The sequence below is a fragment of the Lutjanus erythropterus genome, chromosome 19 (genome assembly GCF_056507025.1).
Source record: "Lutjanus erythropterus isolate fLutEry1 chromosome 19, fLutEry1.hap2, whole genome shotgun sequence".
Classification (NCBI taxonomy): domain Eukaryota; kingdom Metazoa; phylum Chordata; class Actinopteri; order Lutjaniformes; family Lutjanidae; genus Lutjanus; species Lutjanus erythropterus.
The window spans coordinates 16,758,328-16,775,262 of NC_139335.1; the positions used below are offsets into that span (position 1 = coordinate 16,758,328).

General features: G+C 39.2%; 1 protein-coding gene across 1 annotated transcript in view; it reads left to right on the forward strand.

The window, feature by feature from the left end:
* Positions 1-16,935, forward strand: part of ern1 (endoplasmic reticulum to nucleus signaling 1) — a 28,695-nt gene that overhangs the window by 9,411 nt on the left and 2,349 nt on the right. Inside the window, exons 3-20 of the mRNA XM_084743536.1 lie at positions 2,879-2,912; positions 3,094-3,166; positions 4,194-4,266; positions 5,724-5,846; positions 6,362-6,463; positions 6,548-6,809; positions 8,378-8,456; positions 8,866-9,025; positions 10,391-10,506; positions 10,600-10,794; positions 11,214-11,481; positions 11,565-11,655; positions 12,866-13,055; positions 13,357-13,456; positions 13,586-13,785; positions 14,038-14,185; positions 14,354-14,481; positions 15,764-15,887. Coding sequence (XP_084599662.1) covers positions 2,879-2,912; positions 3,094-3,166; positions 4,194-4,266; positions 5,724-5,846; positions 6,362-6,463; positions 6,548-6,809; positions 8,378-8,456; positions 8,866-9,025; positions 10,391-10,506; positions 10,600-10,794; positions 11,214-11,481; positions 11,565-11,655; positions 12,866-13,055; positions 13,357-13,456; positions 13,586-13,785; positions 14,038-14,185; positions 14,354-14,481; positions 15,764-15,887 — 2,466 coding nt within the window. The remainder of the gene's footprint in view (positions 1-2,878; positions 2,913-3,093; positions 3,167-4,193; positions 4,267-5,723; positions 5,847-6,361; positions 6,464-6,547; positions 6,810-8,377; positions 8,457-8,865; positions 9,026-10,390; positions 10,507-10,599; positions 10,795-11,213; positions 11,482-11,564; positions 11,656-12,865; positions 13,056-13,356; positions 13,457-13,585; positions 13,786-14,037; positions 14,186-14,353; positions 14,482-15,763; positions 15,888-16,935) is intronic.

Consider the following 16,935-nt stretch of genomic DNA (forward strand, 5'->3'; position numbering starts at 1 on the left):
ACTGTAAGGTGATATAATACTAAATTTAAATCTAATTTTAAGAAAAATGTCAGAGTAAAGAGAATCCACTGCTATATGCATGTAGTGTGAGTTACTTTTTTATACAACCAAAACGTTGAAGATAGACAACAACCCTGCTATCTAGCAGTTGGAGGTTTAAACACAACACAACATGAACCACTGCCATGTATCTTTGCATGTATCATGATATCACAATTCAGTGGGGTTTTTTTGTTTGTTTGTTTGTTTGGGTTTTTTTGCACACTTAGTAAACATGGGACTAAAAATAGACCTAGCTTTGCAAATGTGACCAATGAGAAACCAAAAAAATTTAAACTCTGATTATTTAAAGGTAGAATCACTAGGATTTGTCCAAACTGTTCATTCATCAGTCTCATTTCAAGGATGTCAGATCCCAACATTTTTGGTTGGTAAACATCCTGAGGACTGCAAAATAATGAGAAAATTAGTTAACATATTTATGTTATACTGTTTTTTTTTTCTGTTTTTTTTTTTTTAGGAAAATGTTGCAGATTATGCCTTTAAAGCAGATGCCTGTAATTAATTTGGTCAGAAAATATTGATAGGGCTTTTATATTGTACGTCTTGACTTTTAGGAATGTTTCCTGGGATTAAGCTGGGGAAAACGTGGTGAGATAATCTTCTAGGCATGGAAACTGGGTAATTATTAACTTAGAGAGGGGCAAATATAGCCTGTAATCAAGGTCACAGTGGGCAAGGGTAAGCAACTTTGCTGTAGTATCACCTGCACACACAGCATGTACTATGGTTACCATGTTAATGTAGGCACTATACGCTCGGGAATTACATTAGAGTAGATAAGATACACTGAATGGTTATTTTTAAACATCACCTGAAACTAGCATTTACTGTTGTTTCATGGAGATTATCTTTCTTTGACCTGGACCTGCAGACTTTGAACATACATTTTCTCACTTTTTTAAGGCCCACAAGATTTTATGAGATAGTAAAACTACTGTGGTTTGAACCTACGAGTCCTTGTTAGGTTCACCTAATACCCAAGTCATTAATAATCAGAGGCAGAGGCTGCTTCCTCCGCATCATCTGTTTTTCTGGAAGAGCTGTTGAATATAAATGTCACCAGTTCTGTACCAGGCTCTGCACACACCTGTTGTTGAGCTCCAGTAAGGCAGCCGTACACCCACATGATGAGGGGGAAGCAGAAATCTTTTCCCTTGACCAAAACAGTAAAACGCAGCCCACATGTATATCCTCTCACTGTTTGCTTGTCACTCTCTGTTGACTCTGCGAGCGTGTATTTGTATTTCAGCCAACTGTGGTTAGCGTCTCTCTATGCATACTGTACCATAGAGGACCACTGTTTTGTCACCACCTTCCGCAATTACACTTAATGAATGCTGATGCTTCTTGAGCACAAGAGTCATTGAGACCCCCTTCAGGTAATCCCACACCTCCCCCCCTGCTACTGTTGACCCCTTTGGGCACCTCCAGAGATCAGCACCATCTGGTCCACGCCCTGTATGTTCACACTGCAGGGAGGTGCGTGTTTGTCTAATAGCAATGGTGGTTTGGGCTTCAGGCTTTGGCTCTTGTCTTAACGAGCTATTGTAGCATTCTTTGTCCGGGCAGCTAATCGTTGCTAGTCATGCTACATGATTTTACAGTCAACTTGCAGTGACTTTAATAATAATAAGAAGAAGAATGTTTACTTGTACAGCACTTATCAAAACCAGAGTGACAAAGTGTTTTGCACATAAAAACACAATAAAATACACAGTATTGTTTGAGTTTGCAGGCAGGCATAAGAAACAAAAGAAGAACCTAAAAACATAAAATACCAAGGATAAAATATTAGAACTTGTGCAATCTGTCCAATGAAAGAAGACCTGTAAGTGTAATGTCATGATTAAATTACAGCGCAACTCAATAGTTAAGAATTAAAATTAAGGAAAAAAAGAAAGCCTTTCAATAAAAATAAATCTTCAAAGGTGATTTGAAAGATGTTACTGATGACTCCACTCCAACATAGCAATATAAACTGAGACAGGAAGAAGTAACCACAAGTCTTTGCTCACATTGTACAAACTGTAGTGCTGTGTTTCATGTGCTGTTAAATGCAATTGCAGATCCCACAGTTCTGATTACATTAAGAAAACGTCTAAACTTTTTATGATTTTACGCATGTAGTAATGAGACACTTTTCCTAAAATTAGAATATTTTGCCTTGTTTATAGTATCACAAACACAACATATTGTATCATAACCTCTTCATTGTGAGACGTATCATACTGCCAGATTCATGCCTATATACAGCCCTGGTTGATGGTAATAACAATGCATGAAAAATGTTGTAAATGGGCTTAAACATGCAAAAAAGTGATATTGTCCTTTTAAGTACTTGTCCCTGGGAGATATTTCAGGTAAAACCAGTCACAATAGATACATTTTACCATGCCATTTTGTCCATTTTTAATATTAGAAAACAGACCAGTCTTCTTTTAATGTACCAGGATAACAGGAAAATCTTCTGCTTTAATCAGTGTGTTAGATGGATATTGGGTATCATAGAGGGTCATCAACAGGTTCATATTTTATAGTACTTTTTTAAAAATCTAAAATTAGGTAATTAGAAAATCATTTTTTTTGTTCCCATCACTGGTGTTAAATGTTGGACGTCTTCACAGAAAAGCTGTTTGCCTTGCACGTTTGTCCCCGGGGGAATTTGTTTTCATTTGGACTTTGTGTTGTGTGCAGATGAATGTCACCGATGTTCATGTCGTTCTCTTACTCAACAGCTACTGGCCATACTTTCCATTGTTGGTTAATATTCCTGTCAGTCCTGAATTGTATCTTGTCTCCTCTTCCCTCCTCACAGATCCAGTTCTTCAGGTCCCCACACATGTGGCAGAGTATGTACCTTTGAGTTGTTTTTCTGCATGGGTGTATATGTGTGTATCTTTGTGTACTGCACCTGTCTGTTACAAAAGATGGCGAATGTAAATGGATATGGTAACCTGTTGAGCTTGTCTCATCTGTCACTCCCTTTACTGGTCTGAAGATGTAATACATGCTCTTCAAACTTTACTCTAGACCCGCCTTTCTGCCTGACCCCAATGATGGCAGCCTGTACTCTCTGGGAGGAAAGAACAACGAGGGCCTCACAGTAAGAGGAAATAATTTTTTATCACAAACCATGATCTCCCCCTATTTTTCTTAAGAAACACTGCTCAGTTCCCTGTTTTATAGAAATGTTTTTGCCACACTTTATTTTATGATACACTAAGAAGACTTAATAAGCAGTACTTCAGATTAAATTAGACAATCTAGAAATAATATGCTCTTTATTAGTCAGTAAACAAACACAGCTATCCTAATTAGACACAGTAAACGTAACCGTACACTAATAAGATGTAATACACTGTACTTTGTATCAAATTAGGTAAAAACTATAAGCATGATCTTTATAAGGCAGTGTGAGACCCTTTTGTAAGACCCTCATTAGACTTCCTTGGAGGTTAATTAGGGACACATTACAACAGAGCTGTCCTTTAAACTAAAGTAAATTAGTTTCCCAGTTAATACCCTTATAAGACTTTATTAGTGGGTAATTTGGGACACATGGCAACAGAATTGTATGGTAAACTAAAGGGAAATCACATTCTGGCTGGTCCCATACAACTGTAGTAGCCATGATCTTCTTTGATCCAAACACATTATCTGCCTACAGTATTATGATATGTCTTTGTAGTGACCCACAGACAAAATAATCCTCTACCTCTCTAATGTTGACCTTTACTTTGCAAATCTTTTTCACATATTTTGTTAAAATGGAGTAGCAGCAGATATCTGATTTCACTTTTATTTACAGCACAGCTCTGTTGTCCCTAATTACCCTTTAATATAAACTAATAAGTGCCTAATAAAGGATTTAACATTGTCTAATATAGAACGTTGTGTTGATGTTGTCTTATGTTATACAAAGTTCAGCTTCTTACGACTTATGAGTGTACTGTAAAAAGAAGTGCAACCGAAAAACATGCCACATATGTGTATATAAGTAGTGCTGAAATAATGCACCGTCACTCTGAAGCTGCAGCTGTGGTGCTGCATGAAATGTGTTCCACATAACTGTCATAGCACAGAGCATGTAATGATTATCTAATGTTCATTTATTAATTTTCCCTAAACAGAAATTACCATTCACCATCCCTGAGTTGGTCCAAGCCTCTCCATGTCGCAGCTCTGATGGAGTCCTTTACATGGGTAAGGCTAACTTTCAAATAGGAATTATATCATGCCCTCTGTAGGTTCCTCATCCATAAACATGCAGTCCATGTCCCGGTGTGACAGCTCACCTAAATGGTGGTGTTATCTGGCTTTAACTGAATTCCACTCAACCTGTGGTCGCAGCTTGTGCTCTTTTGAATTTACAACAGTTAACAGAGGGAAGGTAATCTACCATTGTGACTATGCGTCTTTGTTGAAAGGGAAGCGGGTGACATTTGCCTCCCCACAGTCATTATCGCCGAAGCTTTTGTTTTCATTCAACCGACCCTGCTGCTCACAAAGCACATTGGAGAAGCAAAAGGTCTAAAAGTGACACAGACTTGAATTCTCACTCTTTAAATCTGTGTGTGTTATCAAGCCAAATCATCCCACTTCAGCATCTGGATATGGGTTTTGCATTCAACTTTAATAATCTATGATTATGTTATTATTGACACGCCTTGCACTGACAAAATAGGTGAGATGGCACAACAAAGACACTGTGATGGGCTGGTCGTTTAACGAGAGAATGGAAACACCCATCATTGTTGAGATTAAATGGCTGCATGCCATGTGACTTGGCTTCTACCGGTGCACCTTTTAGTCAATTTTATAATTTCATGTATTGGTCAAATCAAATTTTTTGAGAGGCTAGACTCACAAATTTGTCTTATTAATCACTAGACCCTCGATTCAGCTAATAAAAAAACACCACAGAAAACATTTACACACACATAGAGTAGAGAAAATAAGTTGCATTAGATGGCTTGAGACCTCTTTTTCATGTCTGATACCAACACCACAGCTTTGGTTATCTGTCTATCAATCCAGTAACAGCTTTTCCCTCTGTTTAACCACTAAGCTGTTAATAATAAATATGTATGGATGCACTTTGCTCAACCTAACCATCAAGAACATCATGCTTAATATGTGTAATATTCCACTCCCATTAAGGATGAAATGCACAACCCGCAACGCGACTCATTTAGTACTGTTGCTTCTTTTTATTTAGACTTACTTAAAATTGCACTCAAATGTTTTGTTTGTTTGCTTGAGATACCTTCTTATAGCTGACATGATGACAGACATGCTGACTCAAGATGTCACAATTCTTAAAATCCATGGTCTGGTTTGACTTTCAATTGTAAGGTCACAATTCGATTCAGTTTTCAACTTAAACTTTTTTGTCAGCACTGACGGCTATGCCATATAGTCCTGATTTGCAAAGACCAGCAGATCATTGGTGTTATGTCCAGACAACTTTACAACAATCAGCACCATCCCTAGTGGTAGAATTACAGTGTTAAGTTAAAAAAAAGAACATATGCAACGTTTTATTAAAAGATAAGACTATCAAACTGAAATACATGTTATGCTTTTCTCAGGAACAATCTAAATGCTGTGATCATGACACAGGTAGATCATTTTGTCTTTCTGTATGTGCTCACATCCAGGTAAGAAGCAGGACTTGTGGTATGTGGTGGACCTGTTGACTGGTGAGAAACAGCAGACCCTGACGTCCTCCTTTGCTGAGATGCTGTGCCCCTCCTCATCTCTTCTCTATCTGGGACGCACAGGTAACTAAATCAATCCTAACGTCCCTGCCTTATCTTTTGTCATCATCACAGCTCATCCAATTTAATTACTGATTTAATCTGGCTATTCAACAGGCCTATTTGTCTTGCATATTCTACCCCCAGTGTTAAGTGTTGGCAAACCCTTATTTACCTACTGCCCACCCCCTCCCAGTCTGTCTCTGCAGTGCTTAAGGCTGGGGAAGATGGGATTGTAATTATAGACAAGGGCCTCGAGCATGAGAGCCCTGGAAGATGAATACTTGCTATAAATCCTTAACTTGGTGTCAAGTCAACACTCTCTTTGTCACCCTGGATTTTGTTTCACTGTCTCCACGTTTTCTTTTCAATGAATTCCATTTTTTTGAAGCAAAGGAAATTCAATACCACTTTGTACTTAACATCCAGAGATGGATCCTTAACACCTGGCTTTTATGTGTGTTACATAAGTAAATGAAAGCAGAACATATACTTTTACCCCTGTGTGAAAATGCCCTTGTCATTCATCTTCCTGTTAGAGTATACCATCACCATGTACGACACCAAGAGCAGAGAGCTGCGCTGGAATGCCACCTACTCTGACTACGCCTCCACCCTTCCTGATGACGATACCAAATACAGTAAGACTCTTGGATGTCTTGGCTCTTTTGTTTAATTTCTGACAGACTGTGCACTTCATTCGCCCGCTCTTTGCTTCCCCACAGAGATGGCTCATTTTGTGTCCAACGGGGACGGCCTCGTGGTGACTGTGGACAGTGAATCAGGAGACGTTCAGTGGGTGCAGAACTACAACTCCCCGGTGGTGGCCATGTATATCTGGCAGCGCGAGGGCCTCCGCAAAGTTGCCCACACCAATGTGGCTGTGGAAACCCTGCGTTACCTCACGTTCATGTCTGGAGAGGTTGGCCGCATCACCCAGTGGAAATATCCATTTCCCAAAGAGAAGAAACCAAAAAACAAGTTCATGTAAGCAAACCGAGTGGCATGACTGACTGATCCCTGTAGCTTTTGTTAAGGTTCACTGTTGTAGGTTTTTATTGATTGATTGTCACTACTTTGATTTGTTATCATTTGGATGGGGTAACACTTTATAATAACATCATTAATAGCTACAAAACTGATAGTTGATCAAGCATTTTTTTTACTGTTAAACACTCAGATAATGTTTGTATATGCTTTATAAACATTAATTAAGCAATTATAAAGTAATGTAAACATAAGTTTCAACTTAATAATGGCCATACAAATAATGTCTATAGATGTACTACAGAGTACTAACTTTTTACCAAATATTATAAATATAAATTCCAACTTTCCAATAACCATCTGGATAATGTTTACTCACAACACATTCTCACTCCCAACTCGACAAATACAGTAGCTCGGTGACTGTAGGCTCTCCTCTAGCATCATTTTTGCACATGCAGTGTTCTGCAGTCAAGTTAGCATTAATAAATGTGCCATGACTGGGTAAACTCTAAAATAAGTATGTTACTTGTGTATGTAGCAAAACGTTTGAAAGTTACTAGGTAACTACGTACCGTGTTATCCTTATCAGTTGCAACTTTATAATAGACATCGTAATAATGTTAATAGGCGGATCACAAACTAATTATTTACCATTAAAGTTGTACAAACATCTGATCCTTCTTCCTGTGTAATGATTTCTTAAATGTTTACAAATCATTTAGTAATGATCAACAAATATTTAACATAGTATATTTGTTTAGCATTATAACAGCATTATAACAATATGTGCAACAGTAAGCCTTTTAGTTTGTTAATTTAATTGTAATGTAACTGTGATTGTCTGTTTTTAGCTATGTTATAATTAGACTTTATAATTTCTAAAGCAATTACTTTATTTTACACTTAACTAATGATACAATAACAAATTATAGCGTAACTATTAATTATAATTTCATTGTTTGTTAACAGTGAAATAACTATTAACTGAAATTTAATTAACTATCAACATTTGTTAATGATGGTTATTATAAAGTGTTTCAGGATCAGGGTTTTGAACTTTGTCTTGCTCTATGATACCATCCCAAGAACAAAGATGGGCCAAACACTCCTTTAAACATGTTGGAACCTTCTGCTATTAATCACAGGGGCCTAAATTACTGAAAGGGTGAAATCAAGATTTAGTTTTGTAAGATGTGAGATTGCTTAATGTTGGGATAGAGTCTAGACATGTAATAACTACAAAGTGGGTACCAACAGGCCTGGTTTCAGCTCTGGTTTCACTCTGCAGTGTTGTTTTTATTTTTATATATTCTGTTCACACCTGCTTCTGCTGGAAAAAACAAGCAGAACTTTCAGTGGTTGGTTCTCTGAAAGTTTCACCTATTTACAGAGATGATGGAGACCTTGAAAGTTCTCCATTTTGAAGCTGTAATAGAACATACAAACCAGACGTGTTCTCCGGATTGTATGTCACACTTCTGTTCAGCATGAAATGTGAACAACAGTGTACTGTACTTGTTAAAGTAAGCAGGCTGTTGTCCTGTTGTGCTTTCCTCTTTTTTCAGGGCCACTTTGTATGTGGGTAAATACTCCACCAGCCTGTATGCCTCTCCCTCCCTGGTGCATGATGGAGTCACTGTGGTGGTGAGTGACAGTTACATGAATATCATCATTTAGGCAAAACACAATCCTTATCACTAAGAGATTAACATAAAACACGTACATTTACCATTTAAAATATATGCAAGTCAAGCTTTCACCGCACTTTATCTTCTTATTTTGTGGTTTCTTTTTCCTCTTTTGAGTTTTATCCATTTGAGCATATTTACACACACGTACCAAAGAGTTTCCATTTAAAGAAAAAGAAAAGATGGGTGTATTTGAGCACCAGGTATGCCAGTGAGTTGGCATGAGTACATCCTGTTCCAGCTGTGTCTTAGCTTGCCCCAGCTCAAGTCACTTTGCCTCATTGGCATGGCTAAGATTTTTTCTTGTGTAATCCTGACAGGAAGTTCATCCTTTCTTTGTGTCTTTCTTGTGTGTGCCTGCACAGCCTCGTGGCAGCACCTTTCCCATGTTGGAGGGTCCTGACAGCCAGGAGACTGAAGAGGACAAGGAGTGTGTCATCACACCCAGCACCAGTGTCAAGTTCAATGCTGCGCTCCGGGAACGAAATCGTATCAACTTCATGAGGAACTACCTGCTCCTCATAGGTACGACATCAGTACATAAATCACAATATAATATCTAAAAGTACCCACTCTCTGATTAATGTGCCATTTCCTTGCACAGTGAGGGGGGGGGGGGGGCACCATCTAAAAGGAAGAAGTCATAGTTTCACTAACCCTTCATGTGCCAGGGTACTCTCAGTACTGTTCACCACAATATGAAGTCCAGGGCCTTGAATGGTCCACTGTGACTGTTGTACTAAGGCTGCCCTCTGCTGGATGGTAAAATTAACTAGAAGAGTTCACTCAGTAGAGTGCACATCTCTTCCAGGAAACAAATGCTAAAGCATCCGCTGAATTGCCACCACAACTGCCAGATGCAACCAGCCAAGATTTGCAAAGTTTTGAATAAAGTTTTTTGTTTAGTATCAGTATTCTTATCTACAGTTATACAAACTTTTTAAATGCTGTTTTTGTGTAATATAGTCTCGGCTTCCTTTAAGATGCATAGAGTAGAACTGGGCATTCTGGTTTCACCTAACTGTATAAACTTAAAAGGAAATAATAAATAGGATGATAAGTCCAAACTTCTCAATTTAAACGTTATTCTTTTGCGCATTCAAAAGTCAGAGACTGTATGTTCAGGAGGTTAATGTTTTGGCATAAAACTGATTAGATGGCCCACACTATCTGAATTTAATTGCAACAAATAAGCAGGGGAGGCGGGTGATATGGCCCTTATATAATATCACAATATTTTAGGGTATCTTTTGTAACCAAACCACCTCCACAACACTGAAGTTGCTTCCCTTTTTATTTATTTATCTCGTATTATGCCTAAATGTAGTTGATCATAGTATGTTGGGTATGAAATCAATCTGTAGATACTGCAGATGCAGATCTGCAGGTTTAAAATGAGACAAAACTTTTCTATGGATGTCAGTTTTTAAGCCTTGTTAGTCCTAGGTAAGCCTTGTTTTTAACCTAGCAGGTGTTGATGACTTGCAGCTCCTACCTGATAGTTAAGAGGAGAGAGAGATCAGCCGTAGGTATAAAACAGAGCAGTCAGTAAAATAGGTTTTTCAGAGCTTTTCATAAATTGTGAATCATGGAAACCATGAGAGGTAATTTAGCATCAAGTCATTAATGTGCACAAAACATATTAATATGTGACACTGGTAGTATGCGAGATTAGTTGCAGACAGTAGCTGCAGCCCAGTTGATAGATTTGTATGTACTTATGCCTGGCGGAGATAATTATATGAGTATAAGTTTAATTAATTATACAGTGTTTCTTTGTCATTTCAACAGAAAACTATAAATAAGTGTCACGACTGAAATCAGTGTTTGGTTTTGGTGAATGGCCAGGATTCTGATGATAATGATGATTAAATTTTTTCTGCATTTCAGGTCATCATGAGACGCCCCCTGAAGCGCACACCAAGATCCTGGAGAAGTTTCCTGACAGCTTTCCTCGCAATCAAGGCAATGTCATCCCACCTACCACTGACAAGAAAGTGGAGGAGGTGTGTGACTCATGAGAATTATTGTTCAGCACATTTTTCAAGTATCAAAACATCTGTGTGGATTTTCTCACTCTTCTTCTCACAATCCCGTAGAAGGTGAATGATAGTGGTATGGATGACGCCCCCAATTCTCCTCTGCCTGAAACATCGATTCAAGAACCGGGAACCAGTGGTCGCCCCGTGCGTCCTGAGGCCCCTGTGGACACTATGCTCAAAGACATGGCCACCATCATCTTCTCCACTTTCCTCTTGGCCGGCTGGGTGGCCTTTGTGATTACCTACCCCAAAGTAAGTCAAACACCACCACCTAGTGGACTGGTGGGTGCCTGCAACTACCTACTAATGGCAGAAAATCTCAGCACAAAAACCACTTCCAAAGAAGTTGGCATGTTGTGTGAAAAATAAATAAAAACAGAATGCATGCACAAGATTTTTCTGATCATTTTAACTTGTATTCAGTTACAAAGACAAGATATTTAATGTTCAAGATGATTAATTATATTGTTCATGTGTGTATATATATACATTGAGGTGATATATCACATACGGTCTGTGTAATGTATTCAGTTGAATATAGGTTGAAAAATTGTTGCAAACCACTACATTCTGTTTTATTTATGTTTAGCACTGTGTTAAAGTGCTGAAAACACTCTTTAGTTTTATAGTGTTGGGTTAATAAAACGACACACACTCTTCTGTCACTACAGAGCGTTCACAAGCAGCAGCAGCTGCAGCACCAAGAGTTCCAGAGACAGATGGAGGAGAGGTTGGGGCTGCTCCAAAGACAGCAGCCCCCATTCCCCCCTGCAGAAGTGGCCCTGGGCTTGGTCCCAGACAGCGACTTTCTGGAGGTGGCCCGCACTCGCTCTGAATGCTCAGACCACAGCAGCCCCAACGTCACCCCCCGCGCCTCCAACCACTCTAACCTGTCCCTGTCTGAGCTGGGAAGCTCTGCCAACGAGCACGAAGATGGAGGTAAGGATTGAGGAAGTGAAATTAATTCACACACTCTCTGTTCCCAGTTTTCACTGTCTGCAACTGTGTGTTTGTTTTATCAGAGGAGGACTCCAATATTGTCAGAGTGGGAAACATAACTTTCCGTCCCAAAGAGGTCTTGGGTCACGGTGCTGAGGGCACCATTGTGTACAAGTAAGTCTGAGCAACCAGGTAACAATTTGTAAAATACTGAAGAAGTATGACAACATTGTATTCAGAGGTCATGTGAACCAATTAGTTTCTGTCATTAATCGAGACTGATGGGTAAATCTAAAGGCCGTCCATCATATTGACAGATTAAAACACTGAGGGCAATAGACCGTAAAAAGTGAATGTGTGTGTTGCAGCGAGGGAGAGATCACTTTAAGATATATAAAAGAGACTGAAGAAGCAGGTAGGACTTTTCTGGTATAATTTCCTCTACTTACAAGGTGCAGGGAGAAGGGAAAAAGAACTCAAAGAGGTAAAACTCCAACAACACTGTAGTACGTGGAACAACTTTATTTTAGAGCAGCATGTTTCAGCTGTGGTCTTCATCACACTTAAATAGAGCTTAAAACAGAAAAAAGATTTAAAAAAAAGAAAAGTACAACATACAGTATTATTACATGTACACATATTAGCAAATAGGGCACATTTGGAAATGTGTTAAGTTGTGTTGTGTAGCTTCAGGCGAATTATTGTTCCAGACTAGCAGAGAGGCAAGGAGAGTATCCAATTATGGGCATGAGTGATACCCTATTTGGTCCATAAACTGAAGAACTGCAACCAAGAGATGGTGCCAAGTTTGTACATGAAAGACTTTAATCGTAAATGTGTCTGTTCAATGTGGCGTACTTAAATCATTTACAGACTTTTATGCAATGCTATTGTGTTATACAGAGTAGAAAGAGTAACAAGATGCATCACAAAAAATAAAATCTCATAATTATATTTAGGAACTCTTGGAAAAACTGCCTCCTGGAAATAAACTCTTTGAGATTTGATTTGATTATCTGTACAGCTATATATATATTTTTTTTTAAAAAGTTTATTTTGTCTGCTTCACATCCTCATTAAGTGTGATTTTTAATGTGTTTCAGGATGACCCTGATGAAGACCAGAGCTGAAACATGCTGCATGTTTTTACATCTTTGAACCATACAAAGGATAGAAAGAGAAATCTTTAGCCAATTAATCCCAAACTCACTAAAGGGATGCCATATATTTCAAGTAAAATATCTGAAAAATCCACAGAGGGAGGGAGAGGATCAAACTATTTCCAATCCCAAAAATGGGAGGGAAAGAAAGAGAGAGAGAAATTCAAGCCTGTTTTGAGAAAGCCTAACACAGCCTGGTTGTATTTCCATTGTTTCTCCACAAGGGGTCAGTTTGACAACCGTCCAGTGGCAGTGAAGAGAATCCTCCCAGAGTGCTTCAGCTTTGCAGACCGGGAAGTCCAGCTCCTGAGAGAGTCAGACGAGCACCCAAATGTCATCCGCTACTTCTGCACTGAGAGGGACCGTCAGTTCCAGTACATCGCCATCGAGCTGTGTGCTGCCTCTCTTCAGGAGGTAATGAATGGCTTAATAGATCACTTGAGCAGCTTTTTGGAGCTAATTGTGTGTTGTCAAATATTTCGCTAATGGCATGCAGTTACATTGTAAGTATAAGTGTACCATCTTCAGAAATAACTGGAGGAAATAACCAGGATTCTCTGTCATAATGGCATTTTTCACAGCGCACAAAACACACAAGAAAGAACTTGCCATCCTTAAATTAATCTGGTGCTTTACGCATCTTCAAACTATGTGAAAATGAGACACTCCCTTACAATTACTGAACTACATTGACTGCAGTCTTTCATCTTTGTAGTATGTGGAGAAGAAGGATTTTAACCGTCATGGACTGGAGCCAGTTATGCTTCTTCAGCAGACCATGTCAGGACTGGCCCATCTTCACTCTCTTAACATAGGTATCCAACATTGAACACAAAATCACTTTCACCCTCTTATTGTTTGGTAAAATAAAACTGACAATGATAATATCTACACCACTTAAGTAACTGACAGTTGTTTATCTCATGGTCATGCTTTTCCTTCAGTCCACAGAGACCTGAAACCCCACAACATCCTGGTGTCCATGCCCAATGCTCACGGTCGGGTCCGGGCCATGATCTCAGACTTTGGCTTGTGTAAAAAGCTGGCAGTGGGCCGCCACAGTTTCAGTAGAAGGTCTGGGGTGCCGGGTACTGAGGGCTGGATCGCCCCTGAGGTTCTCAGTGAGGACTGCAAAGACAACCCGGTGAGTCAGTGGCAGAGAAGCAGCAGGGTGCTTTTTCATTATTATTGTGTTGTAATTTGTTAAAATTCCCAGCAGAAACACAAAATCATACTTTTTGTAATCAGTGTTATAATGGTAGAGGGCTCAGTGGTCAGTGACTGTCAACAATCTTCAGTTTGGCCTAGCGCTACTGTATACACATAGTGTTTGTGGTAAGTGTCTGTTTAATTGTGTGCCACACTCTAACCTCCTCATCCTTTCTTTCTCGTGTAGACCTGCGCTGTTGATATCTTCTCAGCTGGTTGTGTTTTCTACTACGTGGTGTCTCAGGGAAGTCACCCTTTCGGCAAATCTCTGCAGAGACAAGCAAACATCTTACTGGGCACATACAGCCTCGACCATCTGCAAACTGACAAACATGGTGAGGACATAACTTTTGCTTTTGTTTCCTGAGATCACATGATGTTTTATTCAATCATTTACAGTTTTGCAAAGTAAAAAACTGTTTGTTTTTTTTAACAATATATGCTGTGTGATCATACCATGTGAGCACACCAGTCAAAAGCAGCATGTTTGTGTCATTTATCAGGGGACATTGTAGCCAGAGATCTCATAGAGCAGATGTTGAGCATGGAGCCACACAGGAGGCCTTCAGCTGAGAGCGTTCTCAAACACCCTTTCTTCTGGAGCCTGGAGAAGGAGCTGCAGTTCTTTCAGGTCAGCTTTTTTTTTTAACTTCTGTGACAGATTCACTGCCGATTGTAAAGATCACCTTTTCTTGGCAGCTCCAGATGTGGTTTAAACCTCTGCTTACTCAAACCACATCTTAGTGCAGAACAGATGACAGTTGTGCTTTGCTTCTGGTCTGTGCACACACACTCAGCAGGGCTCAACAATAAGGAGTGCCTGCTTGCCCAGTGCGAGTAAAATGCCATGTTGTCTAAGAAATCCAGCAACTTACATGCCCAACCAGCCAAGTTGTTAAAAAGAATGAAACAATTACAGTCATAGTTCACCCAAAAATGAAAATTCAGTCATTATCTACTCACCCTAATGCCAATTGAAGGTCAGGTTAGTTTTTTAGCCCACAAAACACTGCTGGAATTTCACAGGAAAACACAGTTGCAGAATCTCCCAAACAATTGAAATGAATGGAGATCAGTTTTCGAATCTGGTGTAATCCAAGTCTCTTAAAGCCCCAACATGTCATTTACTTGTGTGCACACACCATCACACCACACACACACATAGCTTGGATTCTTAGTGCAGACGGTGCGCATGCGCATGTGAATATGGCTAAGGATCTGCAATGAAGATTTTGGCTAAAAACGTAGTGTTTTGGGTTGTTTTTTCACATTTTAAGACTGGTCGCCATTCACTTAAATTGTTTGGGAGATTCTGCAATGCTGTTTTCCAGTGAAACTCCAGCAGCGTTTTGTGGACTATGATTAAAAACTAAACTTCACCTTCAATTGGCACGAGGGTGGTAATGACTGAATTTTTACTTTTGGATGAACTATCCCTTTAAACTGCTCAGTATCTTTGAAATTGTATAAATCCTCATGCATGTTCCGTTTATTATTTAAAACACGTATTCATGAATTCAAGCAAATACAGGCAAATGTGTGCACATGCAGGGTATTTTAATGTGATTTTGCCAGAAATGCCGGGCTGTTTTTATTGGACTGTATAAAATGTTGATTCTTTACTCCAGATGTTTGTAGGATGTATGAAAACGCCATCTTCAGTCAGTCTTTACAGTCACATATGAACCTTCAGAACTTCAGTAATGTACATTATGGTTTTATAGATTGGAACTGTGCTTGCACCCTCTTTCACACTAATGGGGCCCATTCACTTCTACAAGAAGTGTTTGTTCATTAATTTGGTTTGTGTCAATTAGTGTGAGTGTTTTCTGTGTATATTAATGTTCTGAATGACTGCGGGCTGCCTGGCATATTAGTTGAAATTCACGGAAATGTTTTGTGGTTTCCTGCAGGATGTGAGCGACAGAATAGAAAAGGAACCGCTGGACGGACCAATCGTGAGACAGCTGGAGAGAGGAGGGAGGGCTGTTGTCAAGGGTGACTGGAGAGAGCACATCACAGTGCCGCTGCAGACAGGTATTGGACCGGTTTAAGTTTCATGTCAGATACAAGCTCCTGGAGGCCCGTGTTGGAAAAAACTCTCCTTGTTTTTTAAGTTGTTAGTATAGCAGTCCACCAGCTGACTCAGGTAGTATTTCACTTAAGATTGAGTTGGAGAAATGCTTGCATGTGCATAATGTACACTGACATAGTTGCACTGAATACTGTATCCTGTCACCACAAAATAATGCAGTGGGTGGTTAAGTAAACCTTCCACTTCCCGTCAGCATTGTTACCCACTGAGTTGCGCAACCTTGATTGGTTCTCTTTAGTCTTTGATCGACCACTAAAGCAGATGGAATCAATGTAGTTATAAATTGACCAGGATTTTTTTTTCTCCTTATGGGAAATGACTAATGGTAGATTATTATGTGGGTACACTACATAAGATATAACAACAGCCTAGTATAAAAGTATACTTGTGTTTAAAATACCTTTTATATAGCAAACTAGCTAATTATTTTATACTTGCCATACTTTTTTGACTGTTAGTGCAGTTTCAGTCTTGAATCTAATCATTGCCATGCATCTGCCCCCTGGAGTCTGGTGACTGACAAAGACAGAAACATGCATCAACATTTATTTACCCAGATTTATAAAGCGATGTGTACGCCTGATTCTGTTTTATAAATTGCATATTCTGTCATTGTGAAACTGGATGCACATGTAAAAGCTTCATTTCTACTCCTCTCTACCATGAATAGATGAAGTAACGCCTTCAGACATCCGTTTGCATATTGATACTACCACTCATTTAACCTGTCGATGAGAAGAATGACGAAGAAGGGCAGTTTAACTGATCATGTAGCAGCAGTGAGATTCTCCAGCAGCACCAGAGCTCCTTATTAGAGAAGGCTATTACACACAGCTGTGGCTATTTATAATGCTCAGACCTCTATATCAGGTGTCAGCTGATGCAACTTGGATACCAATTGAAACTGATACCAATTATGATTAATCAAGGACACGGATAACTGATATGTTGAGCTGATACACACTTGCAGTAAAAATGAAACTCAAAAAT